Below are 18,414 nucleotides of genomic sequence, written 5' to 3' on the forward strand. Positions count from 1 at the left end.
CCTGACAGACTGTAGGCCATGGTGATGGTTGATACCTGACAGACTGTAGGTCATGGTGATGGTTGATACCTGACAGACTGTAGGTCATGGTGATGGTTGATACCTGACAGACTGTAGGTCATAGTGATGGTTGATACCTGACAGACTGTAGGCCATGTAGGTCATGGTGATGGTTGATACCTGACAGACTGTAGGCCATGGTGATGGTTGATACCTGACAGACTGTAGGTCATGGTGATGGTTGATATGTAGGTCATGGTGATGGTTGATACCTGACAGACTGTAGGCCATGGTGATGGTTGATACCTGACAGACTGTAGGCCATGTAGGTCATGGTGATGGTTGATACCTGACAGACTGTAGGTCATGGTGATGGTTGATACCTGACAGACTGTAGGCCATGGTGATGGTTGATACCTGACAGACTGTAGGTCATGTAGGTCATGGTGATGGTTGATACCTGACAGACTGTAGGTCATGTAGGTCATGGTGATGGTTGATACCTGACAGACTGTAGGTCATGGTGATGGTTGATACCTGACAGACTGTAGGTCATGGTGATGGTTGATACCTGACAGACTGTAGGTCATGGTGATGGTTGATATGTAGGTCATGGTGATGGTTGATACCTGACAGACTGTAGGCCATGGTGATGGTTGATACCTGACAGACTGTAGGCCATGTAGGTCATGGTGATGGTTGATACCTGACAGACTGTAGGCCATGTGGGTCATGGTGATGGTTGATACCTGACAGACTGTAGGCCATGTGGGTCATGGTGATGGTTGATACCTGACAGACTGTAGGCCATGTAGGTCATGGTGATGGTTGATACCTGACAGACTGTTGGCCATGGTGATGGTTGATACCTGACAGACTGTAGGTCATAGTGATGGTTGATACCTGACAGACTGTAGGCCATGGTGATGGTTGATACCTGACAGACTGTAGGCCATGGTGATGGTTGATACCTGACAGACTGTAGGCCATGGTGATGGTTGATACCTGACAGACTGTTGGCCATGGTGATGGTTGATACCTGACAGACTGTAGGTCATGGTGATGGTTGATATGTAGGTCATGGTGATGGTTGATACCTGACAGACTGTAGGTCATGGTGATGGTTGATACCTGACAGACTGTAGGTCATGGTGATGGTTGATATGTAGGTCATGGTGATGGTTGATACCTGACAGACTGTAGGCCATGGTGATGGTTGATACCTGACAGACTGTAGGCCATGTAGGTCATGGTGATGGTTGATACCTGACAGACTGTAGGCCACGGTGATGGTTGATACCTGACAGACTGTAGGTCATAGTGATGGTTGATACCTGACAGACTGTAGGCCATGTAGGCCATGGTGATGGCTGATACCTAAGTGATGGTTGATACCTGATAGGCTGTAGGCCATGCAGGCCATGGTAATGGTTGATACCTAAGTGATGGTTGATACCTAAGTGATGGTTGATACCTGATAGGCTGTAGGCCATGCAGGCCATGGTGATGGTTGTAACTAAGTGATGGTTGATACCTAAGTGATGGTTGATACCTGACAGGCTATAGGCCATGTAGGCCATGGTGATGGTTGATACCTAAGTGATGGTTGATACCTGACAGGCTGTAGGCCATGGTGATGGTTGATACCTGACAGACTGTAGGCCATGGTGATGGTTGATACCTGACAGACTGTAGGCCATGGTGATGGTTGATACCTAAGTGATGGTCGATACCTAAGTGATGGTTGATACCTAAGTGATGGTTGATACCTAAGTGCTGTGTCCAGGGGGATGCTGAGGGGGAAGTGAAAACGACGCAGACATCTTGTGGCCCTGAAATGTGCCCTGAGGTAGCAGCCTGTCTTTTCATGGCACCTCACTGTTTATTTCAGATCTCTTGAGGTAGCTCTGTACCTCTTGTGTACCTCACTGTCTGTTTCAGATCTCTGAGGTATCTCTGTACCTCTTGTGTACCTCACTGTTTATTTCAGATCTCTGAGGTAGCTCTGTACCTCTTGTGTACCTCACTGTTTATTTCAGACCTGAGGTAGCTCTGTACCTCTTGTGTACCTCACTGTCTTATTTCAGACCTGAGGTAGCTCTGTACCTCTTGTGTACCTCACTGTTTATTTCAGACCTGAGGTAGCTCTGTACCTCACTGTCTATTTCAGATCTCTGAGGTAGCTCTGTACCTCACTGTTCATCTCAGACCTGAGGTAGCTCTGTACCTCACTGTCTATTTCAGATCTCTGAGGTAGCTCTGTACCTCACTGTTTATCTCAGACCTGAGGTAGCTCTGTACCTCACTGTTTATTTCAGACCTGAGGTAGCTCTGTACCTCACTGTTTATCTCAGACCTGAGGTAGCTCTGTACCTCTTGTGTACCTCACTGTTTATTTCAGACCTGAGGTAGCTCTGTACCTCACTGTTTATCTCAGACCTGAGGTAGCTCTGTACCTCACTGTTTATCTCAGACCTGAGGTAGCTCTGTACCTCTTGTGTACCTCACTGTTTATCTCAGACCTGAGGTAGCTCTGTACCTCACTGTTTATTTCAGACCTGAGGTAGCTCTGTACCTCTTGGGTACCTCACTGTTTATTTCAGACCTCTACATTGTTCCTTTTTGTGACCTCTGAGGCAGGAGTGTACCTCTTCTTTACCTCTCTGCTTATTTCATACCTAGGAGGCAACAGTCTACCTCACTGGGGTTTTTTTTCTTCAGATCTCTGAGATCGTTCTATGCTCTTGTGTACCTCACTGTCAGAGTCACCGTTTATTTCATATCTCTGAGGTAGTTCTATACTATTGTGTACCTCACTGTTTAATTCATATCTCAGAGGTAGCTCTGTGCTCTCTTGTTTACCTCATTGTTTATCTCAGACCTGAGGTAGTTCTGTACCTCTTGTATACCTTACTGTTTATCTCAGACCTTGAGGCAGCTCTGTACCTCTTGTGTACCTCACTGTCTAATTCAGATATCTGAGGTAGCTCCATACCTCAGTGAGTTTCTTACTGTTATATTTCAGACCTCAGAAGTGTACTTCTTGTTTCCCCTTGCTGTTTTAATTGATTTGATCAATCCTGTTCAAGTTTCATTCAGTTTTGTTTGTTTGGTTTTTTTTGGTTTTGTTTCAGACTCCCCGTGTTTTTTGGGGGAAGACTGTGTCCTGACATGGTCCTTGATGACACTGTAGCTTTGTTTAGTCACAAAACGTAATGTTTGTAGCTGTGTGAAGTCACAGAACTTAATGTTTGTAGCTGTGTGAAGTCACAGAACTTAATGTTTGTAGCTGTGTGAAGTCACAGAACTTGATGTTTGTAGCTGTGTGTAGTCACAGAACTTAATGTTTGTAGCTGTGTGCAGTCACAGAACTTAATGTTTGTAGCTGTGTGAAGTCATAGAACTTAATGTTTGTAGCTGTGTGTAGTCACAGAACTTGATGTCTGTAGCTCTGTTTAATCACAGAACTTAAAAATGTTTTAGCTCTGTGTAGTCACAGAACTTAATGCATTCTTGGTGACTAGCTCTGTTTTGTCACAGGCGTCACTCTCTGAATCAGCAGCTGGGGAGCATTTGTGGGTTTGGTCGTAGCTTTGTAGACAGTTCTGAGGACAGTCTGTGTGATGCCTGATGATGTCTGATGACAGACGCGGGCAGCTCTGAAGAAAGCGATGGAGGACACAGGAGTCGCTGATCCCCAGAACCTGGACAAGGCTTACTGGATCCAGCGTGTCGGGGAGGTGGGTACATGTCTTTAATCAGGGTGGGGGAGGTGGGTACATGTCTTTATTCAGGGTGGGGGAGGTGAGTACATGTCTGTTGTCAGGGTGGGGGGGGGTGGGTACATGTCTTTATTCAGGGTGGGGGGAGGTGGGTACATGTCTGTTGTCAGGGTGGGGGAGGTGGGTACATGTCTTTATTCAGGGTGGGGGAGGTGGGTACATGTTTTATGTCAGGGTAGGGGAGGTGGGTACATGTCTTTATTCAGGGTGGGGGAGGTGGGTACATACTTTGCTTTGTCAGGGTGGGGAAAGGAAGGGGGTAGTGGATCCAGTGTTGGTTTGTCAGGGTGGAGGAGAAGGGGGTGCTGTGGAGGTGGGTGGAGGAGGAAGAAAACAATGTTATTTTTAAAGCACTTTGTGTGACGGTAATCTGCTTGGTACAGCCGGAGATATGGTCTGCTTCTGGCTTGATGAGAGAGGTGGATGGAATGTTTTCATTGTTGATAATGCCACTGCTGCAGTGGAACGTTTATCAGGCGCCTGTATTGCCACTGCTGCAGTGGAACGTTTATCAGGCGCCTGTATTGCCACTGCTGCAGTGGAACGTTTATCAGGCGCCTGTATTGCCACTGCTGCAGTGGAACGTTTATCAGGTGCCTGTATTGCCACTGCTGCAGTGGGACATTTATCAGGTGCCTGTATTGCCACTGCTGCAGTGGAATGTTTATCAGGTGCCTGTATTGCCACTGCTGCAGTGGGACATTTATCAGACGCCTGTATTGCCACTGCTGCAGTGGAATGTTTATCAGGCGCCTGTATTGCCACTGCTGCAGTGGAATGTTTATCAGGCGCCTGTATTGCCACTGCTGCAGTGGAACGTTTATCAGGCGCCTGTATTGCCACTGCTGCAGTGGAATGTTTATCAGGTGCCTGTATTGCCACTGCTGCAGTGGAATGTTTATCAGGTGCCTGTATTGCCACTGCTGCAGTGGAACGTTTATCAGGCGCCTGTATTGCCACTGCTGCAGTGGAACGTTTATCAGGCGCCTGTATTGCCACTGCTGCAGTGGAACGTTTATCAGGCGCCTGTATTGCCACTGCTGCAGTGGAACGTTTATCAGGCGCCTGTATTGCCACTGCTGCAGTGGAACGTTTATCAGGCGCCTTTATTGCCACTGCTGCAGTGGAACGTTTATCAGGCGCCTGTATTGCCACTGCTGCAGTGGAACGTTTATCAGGCGCCTGTATTGTGACAGTGGGTTAAAACAGCAGAACGTAGAACCGAGCCACCCTGCACATTCAGTGATCCGAGTCAATACTGATCGGCAGTATGTAACGAAACAAATCATACACAGTTGAATTTTAAGTCTCGGCATTGGATTATCCTAGTGATACGGTCAGTTTGACAAGAGGTTTCTGACACATGGGGTAAACACCCAGCCAGCGGAAACTTAGTAAGGGAATGGGCTCCAGCAAAGGGTAAAGTACCATGTCAGCTCCCATCCCCAACTTCAGGGGGTGATTTGTGCAGGGAGGGGGGGGGGGAGTGCTGACTGGGCATCACAGTACTTACTGCATGAACCTGCACAGCTGTTTACACACGTGTCACTGGCTTGGTGGTGGGGGAGGAGGTGGGGGGTGTCTGTGGCAGAGAACTGAGTGAGGTTTGTGTGCCCACAGATGCAGTGAGCAAGGAGGCCCTGGTGTAGGTGGGTGCTGCCTGCTGGGCACTCTCTGCCCTCTTTCTCTGCATGCTGTGGCCCACTCTTGGTCTGTTGTACAGTTAACACACTGAAAAACCTGCCTGTTCATAAAATTTTGATAAACCGGGAAAAAAAAACTTTTAACACACTGAAAACCTGGCTGTATGTAACTATGCAGTTAACAACCTGAAAACCTGTTTGTCTTCGTAAATTTAAGACATTGAAAACCTGGATGTTTGTCATAAAGTTAACACGCAGAGAAAGAAACAGTCTGACTGTGGTTGTCATTGTAAGACAGCCTGTACTGCTGCATGCCAGTGCCTTCATGCTTTGGTCATTGATATGTATGTTGTTGTGTAACCTTTTTGGGGGGTTGGGGGGGACGTACTGTCACCATGAAGTGATTACATGACATACTACCAGGTGTTGTATGTCTCTTCCCTTTAGCAAAACCTCACTCTGTAATCATTTCTTGTAAACATATCATCTGTCACAGTTAATCCTGCAAATTGTGGTGGCGGGTTGCCTGAGTGATGTAAATTGGTGTCAGCAAGCGGATGTGTTTGTGGTCTGTGCTTTCCTGTGTCACAGACAGGTCAGCCCTCATCCCCTCACTAAGGTTCGACTAACTGCTTGTGTATATTTTACATCATAGTTCTGTCAGATTTTTCTTCTTCTTCTTCTGCGTTCACTCGTATGCACACGAGTGGGCTTTTACGTGTATGACCGTTTTTACCCCGCCATGTAGGCAGCCATAATCCGTTTTCGGGGGTGTGCATGCTGGGTACATTCTTGTTTCCATAACCCACCGATGGATAACATGGATTATAGGATCTTTAACGTGCATATTTGATCTTCTGTTTGCATATACACACGAAGGGGGTTCAGGCACTAGCAGGTCTGCACATATGTTGACCTGGGAGATCGTAAAAATCTCCATCCTTTACCCACCAGGCGCCGTCACCGCGATTCGAACCCGGGATCCTCAGATTGACAGTCCAGCACTTTAACCACTTGGCTATTGTGCCCGTCAGTCAGATTTTGATTCCTCAAACTAGTGTGAACCTTTGCCCTGCATTGTTGCAGGTGAAAATTCAGCCCACCTTTTTCATTTGAAGAAAACACTTATAGTACAGTCAGCCCTCACAGACACTGTACTGGGAGATGAGTGTCTGATCCATTCTGCCGCCTTCCAGCTGTGGCCAGCATTGTGTGACTGTGACAGGGAGATCGGTCCTCATGTGTTAGGTTTGACTGTACCTTTTTGAAACAAAGAGGGCAGCCAAGAAAGGAGTTGTGTTGGTTGACACAGATTTCCATCACTCGGGTCAGCTTGGATGTCTGTCTCACTGACACGTGAATGTCACAGATTTTGTCCCCGTACTAGCGTTTTGTCTGTAGATGAATCATTCCTGGCAAAGTGTACGCAAAGCATATCATGCGTGTTTCAGTTGTGTATCCAACTAATCCACCAATGACTTGTTGATCATTTGTATGCTGCATGCTGTTAAATGCTAACCCAACAGCAATGAATGTATGATCTGTGTAAGACAACTGTACACATCATAGCATTGCTGTTGTGTATTTCATGAAGTTCTTATGTGAGCCTGGTATTAATCCTTTGATTGTCGACACTTTTGTGCATGTGTGTGTACATGTGTGCATGTGTGTGTGTGTTTTTTTGTTGTTGTTGTTGTTGTTTATCTGGCTGCATAGTATTTTTCACACGTGTCAAAAACTGTCAGTCTTAAAAACTGACAGAGTTGTTGATGGTATTTTCTGTCATTATTTGATGAATATAGATGTGTTGTCAGTTATAAGTTCAGTACAGGAAAGATAATGTTTTTACCAACATTTTGTATCATTAAAACAAGAAACAGAAATGTCACTGACAAAAAGTTGTTATTTCTTAGCAAATAGTTGTTATACTATTTTTAATGATAGGAAATAGTTGGTATTGTTCACTGTATTTTATGTCATGATGCAGGAAAACAAATTAAGCTTTCTATTCTTGAAATGTTATTATTATTACTTTTTTTTTAACAGATTGATATTTATTTGGTAAGCCTCCTGGCTTATGGAGTGATGGCCTAGAGGTAACACGTCCGCCTAGTAAGCGAGAGAATCTGAGCGCGCTGGTTCGAATCACGGCTCAGCCGCCAATGTTTTCTCCCCCTCCACTAGACCTTGAGTGGTGGTCTGGATGCTAGTCATTCGGATGAGATGATAAACCGAGGTCCCATGTGCAGCATGCACTTAGCACACATAAAAGAACCCATGGCAACAAAAGGGTTGTTCCTGGCAAAATTCTGTAGAAAAATCCACTTCAATAGGGAAAAACAAATAGAACTGCACTCAGGAAAAAATACAAAAAAATGGGTGGCGCTGTAGTATAGTGACGTACTGTCCCTGGGGAGAGCAGCCCGAATTTCACACAGAGAAATCTGTTGTGATAAAAAGAAATACAAATACAAATACAAATATTTATGTAAACAGCTATGTTGATTTGTGGAAGGTTGACTTTAGAATTCTGTCCTTCTCCGTGTACACAATAATCATGAAAGATTTTTGAAATTCTTAGCTGCATGTTCACAGTAATAGATTATAATTTCCCCCCTAGATTCTGTCTTGTTTATAATGATATGATCTTAATAGACTTCAGCATGATTACCTTTGTATTGACAGTGGTATGATGATGAGGTCCAGGAGGTGAAAGGTTAATTTGTATTTGTATTTCTTTTTATCACAACAGATTTCTCTGTGTGAAATTCGGGCTGCTCTCCCCAGGGAGAGCGCTTCGCTATACTACAGCGCCACCCTTTTTTTTTTTTTATTTTTTGCTACATGCAGTTTTATTTGTTTTTCCTATTGATGTGGATTTTTCTACAGAATTTTGCCAGGAACAACCCTTTTGTTGCCGTGGGTTCTTTTACATGCGCTAAGTGCATGCTGCACACGGGACCTCGGTTTATCATCTCATCCGAATGACTAGCGTCCAGACCACCACTCAAGGTCTAGTGGAGGGGGAGAAAATATCGGCGGCTGAACCGTGATTCGAACCAGCGCGCTCAGATTCTTTCGCTTCCTAGGCGGACGCGTTACCTCTAGGCCATCACTCCACACATTATATATTAATATTGAAGGCTCTGACCCAACATTCCTTTATGGATACTGTGTTGTCTGGAAATGCCTGTGCTGTATGCTCATCATTTCGGTTTGTGAATTTTGTGACATATTGTTTGGTATTGTATTTGGATTCATTCGTGTATGTACGTATGAAATTACATATCTGATTTGATTTGTTCTTGTATTTACATAAATAATGAGGTATTGTGTTTGATGAGTTTATAGATGTACATGTATGTATTGGGGTATTGTATTTGATTTGTTCATACTTGTACATATGTAATTAGGTATTTGATTTGTTCGTATATGTACGTATAAGAAAAGGTATTGTTTTGTTTTTTTTCATGTATGTACATTTGTTGTGTATTTGATTTTGTTCATGTGTGTACCGAAGTTATGAGGTTTACCTAAGTTATGAGGTATTGTATTTCAGTTATTCCTATGTGTACCTAAACCATAAGGTACTGTATTTGAATTGTTGAATTTAAGTTATGAGGTGTGGTATTTTAATTGTTCATGTGTGTGCCTAAGTCTTGAGGTCTGGTATTTTAATTGTTCATGCGTGTGCCTAAGTCATGAGGTACTGTATTTGAACTGCTCGTTTGTGTGCCTAAGTTACAAGGTATTGTATGATGTCACTGATGAGCTGAGCGCTGCGCTGTGCTGTGTTGCAGCTGTCCATACAACTGCAGCAGAGCAGTGAGTACTGGTCGGACAAGGTGCGTTCTCTCTCAGGGGCCGTGGAGCGGGGCCGGGGTCTGACCATAGCGTCATCACGTCATTGATGATCGTCATTGCCATCATCGTTGTCATTGTTGAAGTTGTTGCGGATGTCATTGTGTGTGTGTGTGTGTGTGTGTGTGTGTGTGTTCACCTGAAAACCAGCAAAAAAAGAAATGTACTCCTGTCTGTCCCACTAGTTGTGCTAGACTGGGTGGGGTTTTTTTGGTTTTCCATCTTTCTCCAGCCCAGTGTCTGTGGTCATTGGGTGAGGGAACCTGCTAGTACCCAGTGGTCAATGGGTGAGGGAACCTGCTAGTACCCAGTGGTCATTGGGTGAGGGAACCTGCTAGTACCCAGTGGTCAATGGGTGAGGGAACCCGCTAGTACCCAGTGGTCAATGGGTGAGGGAACCCGCTAGTACCCAGTGGTCAGTGGGTGAGGGAACCCACTAGTACCCAGTGGTCAGTGGGTGGTGATGAGGTATGTAACTAGTGTGGCAATGAGTGTGGGGTCATGAGCTCTTCATGGTGATAATAACAGTGGTAATGAGCTCATCATGTCATCAGTGATAATGACTGTGGTAATGAGCTCATCATGTCATCAGTGATAATAACAGTGGTAATGAGCTCATCATGTCATCAGTGATAATGACTGTGGTAATGAGCTCATCATGTCATCAGTGATAATGACTGGTAATGAGCTCATCATGTTATCAGTGATAATGACTGTGGTAATGAGCTCATCTTGTCATCAGTGATAATGATTGCGGTAATGAACTCATCATGTCATCAGTGATAATGACTGTGGTAATGCACTGTGGTAAGGCACTCAAAATGTCATCAGTGAAAATGACTGTGTGATAATGAGCTCATTATGTCACCAGTGATAATGACTGTTGAAATGAAAAGGAGAAGAGCAGCCAGTGCAGGACATTATTATGGATGTAGAATTTCTCTTTGGAGATAATGAAGTCGACTTGACTTGTAGCCAGACGCCAAGGCAAGGTATGCACCTTGACGGACACTTAGTGGTCTGTCCACTGGTCATTCCTCTCCTTTGCTGAACATCTTGGTGGAGCTTGCGGCCACCTTCAACAGTCTTGGTTCACTTTGGGACATGGAATGGGATGTATCTGTGTGTCGAGACACATGTTAGTTTTCTTTACCGGCTCTCCAAATCATGTATATATGTTGATATGAATGAACATTGGCGGTTTGTTCCACATTATATATTTCACGACACAGAGCAAGTGGAGCCATAGAACTCAAGCTCCCGAAGGGGGTGGGTGGTGTTGTTGTTTTTTTTTCCGTGTCTTGCCTCGCTGTGATTTTAACAGTCCAAAGTTTTCGGTTTACTTCCTTATTTTTGTTTTGTTTTTATACTTCCGTCCAGTCACAACATTTGCTTTTGCTATTACTTTTAACATGAAATGTGCTCCGTCCAACAGCAGAGTTTGTTCTGTGCAGTGTGAATACTCTGTTAACCTGCAGAATGTGTACCCTTGTGTGCTGAGAGCATGTTTGGTTTCTGAGTGAATATCGCGCGACACCATCAAACAGAGCCAAATCGTAGAGCAGACATCGGTGGGGAAGGAGTTATGAAGGCTGTTTAGACACACATGTATGCACACACACAGCATGTACTCAGTCCACATTCCCCATATCCAGTTCATTATACCCTTCCACCCCCCACTACTCCCTTTTTTTCTGTCCAGTATCATTCTCAGTGAAAAGAAGTATAATGGACAACATGTGGCCTTGCTGACATTCCAGGTGACCATCGTCCAGAGGGGACACAACAGTATTATGTAATGTACACCTGTTCCCTGTGTCCTGACCACTTGCCTTGCATTGCCCCTGTGCCAGGCAGGATTCTGTCTGTGCTGCTGATATCCGTCCACACATTCTCCGGCATCCTGTGGGTTGTGGGGGTTGGAGGAGTGCTTTCCGTTAAGGTGTCGACATGTTTCTGACACACTTTGGTTGTCTGTCTGTATGTCCATCGTTGTGCTTGTTGGTCGGTGTGTGTTCTTATGTCATATATTTGTACATGACTGGTATGCATGATAACTTCTTTCTTTTTTTTAAAATTATTTATTTATCTTATGAACATTGAAATAGACTATAGGCATGAGTTCAGGACTTTTTAATGTGAACATGATTTTGGGATGATACTATATCATTTTATATTTATATATTATTTATCTTGTTATCCATTGCTGGTTTGTGATTATGCGTGTGAGATTGTTAGATTGTTTACATTTTATAAAAACAGCCGTACCTTTATCCCGATTGAAAGCCGAGTAAAGAAATGTAGTCTGCAATCCATTATAGCTGTAGTGCCAGATCATGTACAGGTCAATAAACGAATAAAGATTTTGTCATGATCAAGTTCTCAGTGTGCAATCAGCTTTTTTTTTAAATAATGGTTTTGTATGTATGGTGATCATATGCATTTACACTCACTCAGACACACACACACACACACACACACACACACACACACAACCTTATTTGATTGCCCAATGGTACTTCCTAAATATGAAAACAAGAAAACACTAATGTAATGAATTTGGTTATGTTTAGGAATTGTTTACATCTGAAATTATGCTTTCAGTATTACTATTATGACAGTTTGTTTGTTAGTGTCTAGTATTACTAGTGTGAAAAGTGTCTAGTATCACTAGTATGAAAAGTGTCTAGTGTGAAAAGTGTCTAGTGTCTCTAGTGTGAAAAGTGTCCAGTATCACTAGAGTGAAAAGACATGAAACAAAATTATCATTGATGCAGAGGCACACTTACAAATGCATAGCGCTGCGTATGCACATGTATCCATCAGTGTATATGCATGCATGCACATACACAGCTGCATGTGTGCTCGCTCTCTCTCACACATGTGCGCGCGCACGCACACACACACACACAAAGTGGAGTGTTGGCCTAGAGGTAACGCATCTGCCTAGGAAGCGAGAGAATCGAGTGCACTGATTCAAATCCCATAGTCGCCAGTATTTTCTTCCCCTCCACTAGACCTTGAGTGGTGGTCTGGACTCTAGTCATTCAGATGAGATGATAAAGCGAGGTCCCGTGTGCAGCATGCATTTAGCGCATGTAAAAGAACCCATTGCAAGAAAAGGGTTGTCCCTGGACAAATTCTGTAGAAAACCCCACGTAGATGAGAAAACAAATGAAATTGCAAGCAGAAAAAAAATATAGAAAAAAATGGGTGGCTCTCAGTATAGTGATGCGCTCTCCCTGGGGAGAGCAGCCCAAATTTCACACAGACAAATCTGTTGACAAAAAAGTAATACAATAATACAATAAAATACAATAGTACAAACACATACACGCACACATGCACACACACACACACACAGGACACACGCACAAAGTTCCCTTTCAGTTTTAAAGAATTGAACAGAATACAAAAGATCTAAAGAAAAAACACACTAAATTATACAATGCCCCTCACAGAAAAAAAATCTTGGCAAATAACTTTCCCACAGTGTGAAAAATACTTGCATGTGTATGCAAGCTGTTGTACACACTGGAAAAAAAAAAAACTTGAGTGGGCCACAGAAAGCCTGGGTTTGCATCACTGTCAGAAGGGGGTAGGGGGGAGCAAGGGTTGCTCCCCATGGCTGCTGATGCTGTACACAGCTCATGGATCAGACGGTCAATGTCCACGGGTGTCAGTTTGGCTCGGACTGTTCAATGCTGTTCTGGAGTCTGTGTTTTCCCATAAATTTTGACTTCACGTATCTTGACAGCATTTTTTTTACAACCACTTGATCAAAGCCATGCACTTCTCCCACTGTTCTGATCCTCCTCTTTCACTGAAACGTTTCAAAGACAGCCGATCAAAAGTCACTGTTTTTTGTGTGTGTGTTGTTTTTTTTTATAATTTTGTGTGGCCTCAGTTGCATGCAAGCCACATAGCACATTTTTTCTTCTTCCTTTTTTTTTTTTTTTTTTTTTTTTTTTTTTTTTTTTAAGCGATCCACACATGGCTTTCTTTATTGGCTGGAAAAATAAATAAATAAATGAGTAAAAAATATGAAGATTGCAAAAAATAAAGAACAGAAAATAATAACACATTCAGAAATGAAGATGAGTAAAGGGCACAGAGACAGATCCATTAGCACTTCTTTTTTAATTCCAAAAATCACTGTTAGTGCTCCAAGCGTTGACAGCCATGGACAGAAGGTACCCCCAGTCACACTGGCCGCAGCATTCCAACAATAGAAATGTTTTTAATTCCATTCTCATCGACATTGGGACCTGCTGTTTCACAGAATCCCACCGAGAGACAACCATGTCAGAATCACATAGAGAGCAGACCCAGTCTGCCTAAAAACAGGTCACTGAGAGAGGCTGAAGCTAAATATATGTATGGTCTCACTATGGATATATATATATATATATATATATATATGGTCTCACTTCACTTTCACGTCTTTCCGCTTGAAGTGATATTAGTTGGTCTCACTATAAATGTTAGAATGATGACTTTCACCTGTAATTAAGTTTTAACACTAACTATAGAAGTTCTGGTAGTAGCTTAATATTTTGTTTCTTTATCAAATGCAAGCCACAGAATTACATGGGGATCACAATTTCTTTGAAATTAAAAATATATTCTGTCACCACACTGTCTTGCTGTTGACATACTTTGGACATGACACATGGAGGGTACTGAGTGCAAACACAAACATGAAGAAATCTTGTCAACACTCAAAAAGAGGGCCACAGCACTCAAACAGTCTTTGCGGTGAACTGACCTGGTTAAGGTTTCAGCTTCAACAACAACAACAACAAAAGTGCATAGCATCATGCTATACACTGATCTCTGTGCACACAGATACACTTGAGGCAGCAGCATGTCATGTGAATACACTGACAAAAGTTCAACTTAATTTTTACTTGATGAGGAAGGTGGCAGAATGATTAAAATGCATATACAGTGTCAATGAGGATAGGGGGTAACACAGTCCCTAATGGATTTCACTGCCTCCGAGTCTGAAAAACACGCCGCTTTGTCTCATTTCAAATCTAAAGACATGTAGTTTTCAAAAAAGCTTGTGTGGAGAAGAAAGAGAAACACCCGTAGGTGTTGAGGAGAAGAAAGAGAAACACCCGTAGGTGCTGGGGAGGGGAACAATCCTGCACCACCCTTGAAGGCCTGCGCTGTGTACACGATGGTGATTTCAAAAAAGCTTGCGTGAACTTAAGTGTATGTGTCTTTTTTCTGTCCCTGATATTGCATTGAGGGGCTGTGAACAGGGTGTGTGTGTGTGTGTGTGTGTGTGTGTGTGTGTGTGTGTGTGTGTGTGTGTGTGTTGTTCAAGTAGCTTCTTGATACAACATTGATGAGGATGTACTCGGGGCTGGAACAGGTAGCTTGCTCGGACGACAAGCGTCTGTTGGTAGAACGCTGGCAGACTTTCTACTATTCTATTAAAAGGGAAAAAAATAAGATAAAATGAATCACCCCCAAGGGAAAATGCAGCATGCCTCCAGTAAATATAGCGACAAAAAATAGCATGTTGATCGTAACCGGGCTGTCCGGAAGGAGACGCGACCCTATCTCAACTCAGTCCGACATGTCCTGACTCAGTTCTGTCATTGAGAAAGTCCTCAGCAAAGTGGTGTTGTGAGCATGCACAAATATGAAGCAGCATTACCAGCTTGGAAATATTTGTAATCACAAAAAAGTAATACAACTTATTGGTGAGGGCCAAAGAGGGACAGAAATGGTATAAACAAGTAGACAAGTGTGTAGGGGGAATAACCCAAATGGGAAATAACCCAATGTGTTTATTTTTAGAAACAAATATACCTGTCAAAATTTCTTCTTTTTTTTTTTTACATGTTTTGAACAATTTGTGTTTTAAATTACTGTGTTTATGAAAAAAAAAATCACAACTAAATATCGTAAAAAGATTTCACGAAGAAAAGTTAAAAAAATCTGTTTTAAGTTCTTATTTGATATCAATAAATACATTTTTTTATTAACTAAAAATGTCAAAGTGGTTTTATATTGAAGTTTAAATCAGTCGGGCTCCGTTTTCGCGAACGTAGCATTAAGATCATACTTTTAGGGATCACTTCAAAAGTATGCTCTGCCGAGATGTCAGGTAAAACTGACAGGACCGTAACCTGCGATGAAGAGACACAGCCACCTCTTCTGAACGCGAAGCGGGCGTGATTGATCGCTGGCTCTAGCAATCAATCATCGCCATTGATGAACGTTCCTCTCCCTTCGTGGGACTGGAGGAAGAGGTGGCAGTCTGAGCAGTTACGGACAAATCTCAATTGCAAAGAAAGAAATCCACACATCTTACTAATACGTCCGCTAAGCTTACAATTCCTGTCCACTCACACACAAAAAACCGCTGCAAACACGAGTCCTATACACCATCAAAACTTGAAAATTCTTAAATGCGTGCTGGTTCAGGTCTTATTTTCAAGGAAAACAATATCATAAAACGTCAGTAAATTTGCTTAGTGAGCATAAGTCTGCACGGATGCAACTTCCGTCCTGAGACGGAATTTAGCTTTAAGGTTTTTGTCATAAACGGAACGTAACGTTTTATTTCTGGAGAGGAAAAAAAAGCGCCTACCCGTTCGTGCAGTCAGTCCAAGAGAGCAAAGTACTGAATGGCTGTGTCCACCTCCCACCCTCCCCAACCTTCCTCAACCTCACCCTTCTACTCCCATTGGCAGAGCTGTCAAAATCACTGCAGTGCTATCCCGAACCCTTCCTTCCCCTCCTGTTATTTGACTGCGATCTCTCTCTCTCTTCCCAAGTCTCTGTCTCTCTCCCCATCTCTCTGTGTGTGTTTCTTACCTCTTACTCCACATCATCGCAGTGTTAAGGTCCTGTGTGCTGATAAGAAAAAAAAAGAAAGAAAAAAGGAAACCACCATTCTGTAGAGTCATAGTTGTAACTGAAATCAAGTCAACACAAACATGACCTCAATTTTCTGTCCTTATCCCCTCACTAGACTACACCCCTCACTCCTCTTGCTTCCCTCCACCAGACACCACTTCCCATCCCCCCCCCCCCCCCTTTACATGGACAGAACAGGTTGGCAGAAAGGATGGGAGCAGAGTGGGGTGTCAAAGTCCACTTCTGATGAAGGCACCACACATCTGAACGGACACTGGAAATAGTGGCCTGTTTGCCACAGTGCCAAAAGGTTGTTAACTCTCTTCATACGAACGGCGAAAGAGACGACGTTAACAGCGTTTCAGCCCAATTACCATCATCAAAATATTGCAAGCGGAAGGCTCTTATACTGAAGACGTGAATGTTGACAAAGAATACCACAATTCTGACGACGGAAGCTAAAGGTTGGGTCATTCAGACACCCACTGGACATCCGAGGGGTCTGTGTTGAGGAGAATAGAGGACTGGCCGTACTGAGTGAGTTAAACTCAACATCCAAACCCTGTATCTACGCAGCCTTCATGTAGATTATGTAACAGCAGTCTGCACCACCTACCCTCTCTGGTACTGTGACCCTTCACCATCTTTCACACACACACACACACACACACAATGTGAACGCTTGAAACACATGCACACATTTATTTATTTATTAAGACTTCTTAATACAGCATGCACACAGCATGCACACACACACACATACACACACTCTGCCTATCACTCTGTGTGTGTGTGTGTGTGTGTGTGTGTGTGTGTGACACAGTTTATGAAGACCAATGATCTAGATACTTTCAGATGGTTTGTTCTTTTTTTCTTTTTTTTTCTTTAACCCCCACCCCTCTCTCCTGACTTCTAGACAGGCCATGATAGCTCTGATTTTAGACCTATTTGAATCTCTGTGTGTGTGTGTGTGTGTGTGTGTGTGTGTGTGTGTTTGGGTTTGGTGCATTAATGTTTCTGGAAGCCATGTTAGTACAAAACCCATCCTCGTAAGCGAATTTTCCAATGAGCTGCCAAACTGGGAAAGTCAAAAAACAGTAAATGTTGATCCCAGATAGTAGAAATCTTGCTTGGATCTGTCAATTCCTGACACTGAGTGTTTCACAGTGCAAATGTTGGCTTTTCTTTTCAACTCTGTGTGTTGCTGTTTACAGTGGGGGTTAATAATGGTCATGCAACTGGGCTAAACTGAAATCAGTAGCACTTATAGTGATAAATCTGCAATAGATAAACAATACAGGCATATATGAGGAAGCTGAATCACAGCCTAGGACATGATTGCTTGGTACACCATTTTAAAGAAGAGTACACCAATTTTTTGACAAAAATACACCAAATACAAATATATGGTAAACAGGTCTGGAAATGTGGATAGGTGTTGCCAGGGTGAACTAGAACTGAAAGGACTTTAAACCTAACCCATTTGACAAAAAACTAAAGTTTATAAAAAAAAAAACAATAAAAAAATAAATAAATAAAACAACTTTTTGGTGGTGGATGAAAACTCTGTTAAGTGAGATACGACGTTTCGAACCATAGGCCCGTTGTCAAGTGATGGGAAGAGGACAGTGTCAATAGGAAAGCCTATGTGAGAAAAGGGTGATGACATCTCACTACTTTCTGTTTTGATGGACCATTGCATTCAGTGCAATACATACTCACCCACACACACACAAAATTATATATACATATATACACATACAGATGTATATACACACATATACATACATCCATACACACACACACACACACACACACACACACACACACACAAAGAGGATTCATCCACCACCAAAAAGGTTTTTTATAAACTTAAGTTTTTTTGTCTTTGAAGAATCCTGCAGTCATTTTTGTCTTCTTCCCTAACCCATTTGCATTTTATATGAAACAGCTCCTCACAAGCAGCTATTTGATTTTCATTCATTGTCAAGATGAGATGTTTTCCACCATTTGTATTGATTTTCATTCCTGGTTATGATGAGTTATTTTCCACCATTTAAGGTCTTTAGATAGTGTGTGTTATGGTTTTATCACTTTTATGTCTATCTGTCAATAGACACAACAAAAACAAAATCAGTGATTTTTAGATGAAATTTTCTGTTTTTAATTGCACAGAAGCCTTCCAAATGCCTTTTAAATCTAATATTTTTTGTTCTGCTTCGGTCGGAGGGGGCGCCTGGACCCCTGCC

At 42.9% G+C, this 18,414-nt stretch overlaps 1 protein-coding gene and 1 non-coding gene across 10 annotated transcripts in view; both read left to right on the plus strand.

The window, feature by feature from the left end:
* Positions 1-11,664, plus strand: part of LOC143300695 (uncharacterized) — a 163,792-nt gene extending 152,128 nt beyond the window's left edge. For 8 of the 9 annotated variants that reach the window (XM_076614543.1, XM_076614544.1, XM_076614546.1 and 5 more), the window contains 2 exons: positions 3,648-3,740; positions 9,226-11,664. In XM_076614543.1, coding sequence (XP_076470658.1) covers positions 3,648-3,740; positions 9,226-9,336 — 204 coding nt within the window. In that variant the 3' untranslated portion in view covers positions 9,337-11,664. Of the gene's footprint in view, positions 1-3,647; positions 3,741-5,402; positions 5,432-9,225 lie in introns of all 9 variants that reach the window. The other variant, XM_076614547.1, reaches the window with a different exon arrangement.
* A 3,694-nt stretch (positions 11,665-15,358) lies between these two features.
* On the plus strand, positions 15,359-15,572 carry LOC143300885 (small nucleolar RNA U3). The gene has a single exon (XR_013057706.1). It is a non-coding gene; the product is annotated as a small nucleolar RNA U3 (small nucleolar RNA).
* Positions 15,573-18,414: the final 2,842 nt, after the last annotated feature.

This window comes from Babylonia areolata, chromosome 26 (genome assembly GCF_041734735.1).
Source record: "Babylonia areolata isolate BAREFJ2019XMU chromosome 26, ASM4173473v1, whole genome shotgun sequence".
NCBI classification, from domain to species: Eukaryota; Metazoa; Mollusca; class Gastropoda; order Neogastropoda; family Buccinidae; genus Babylonia; species Babylonia areolata.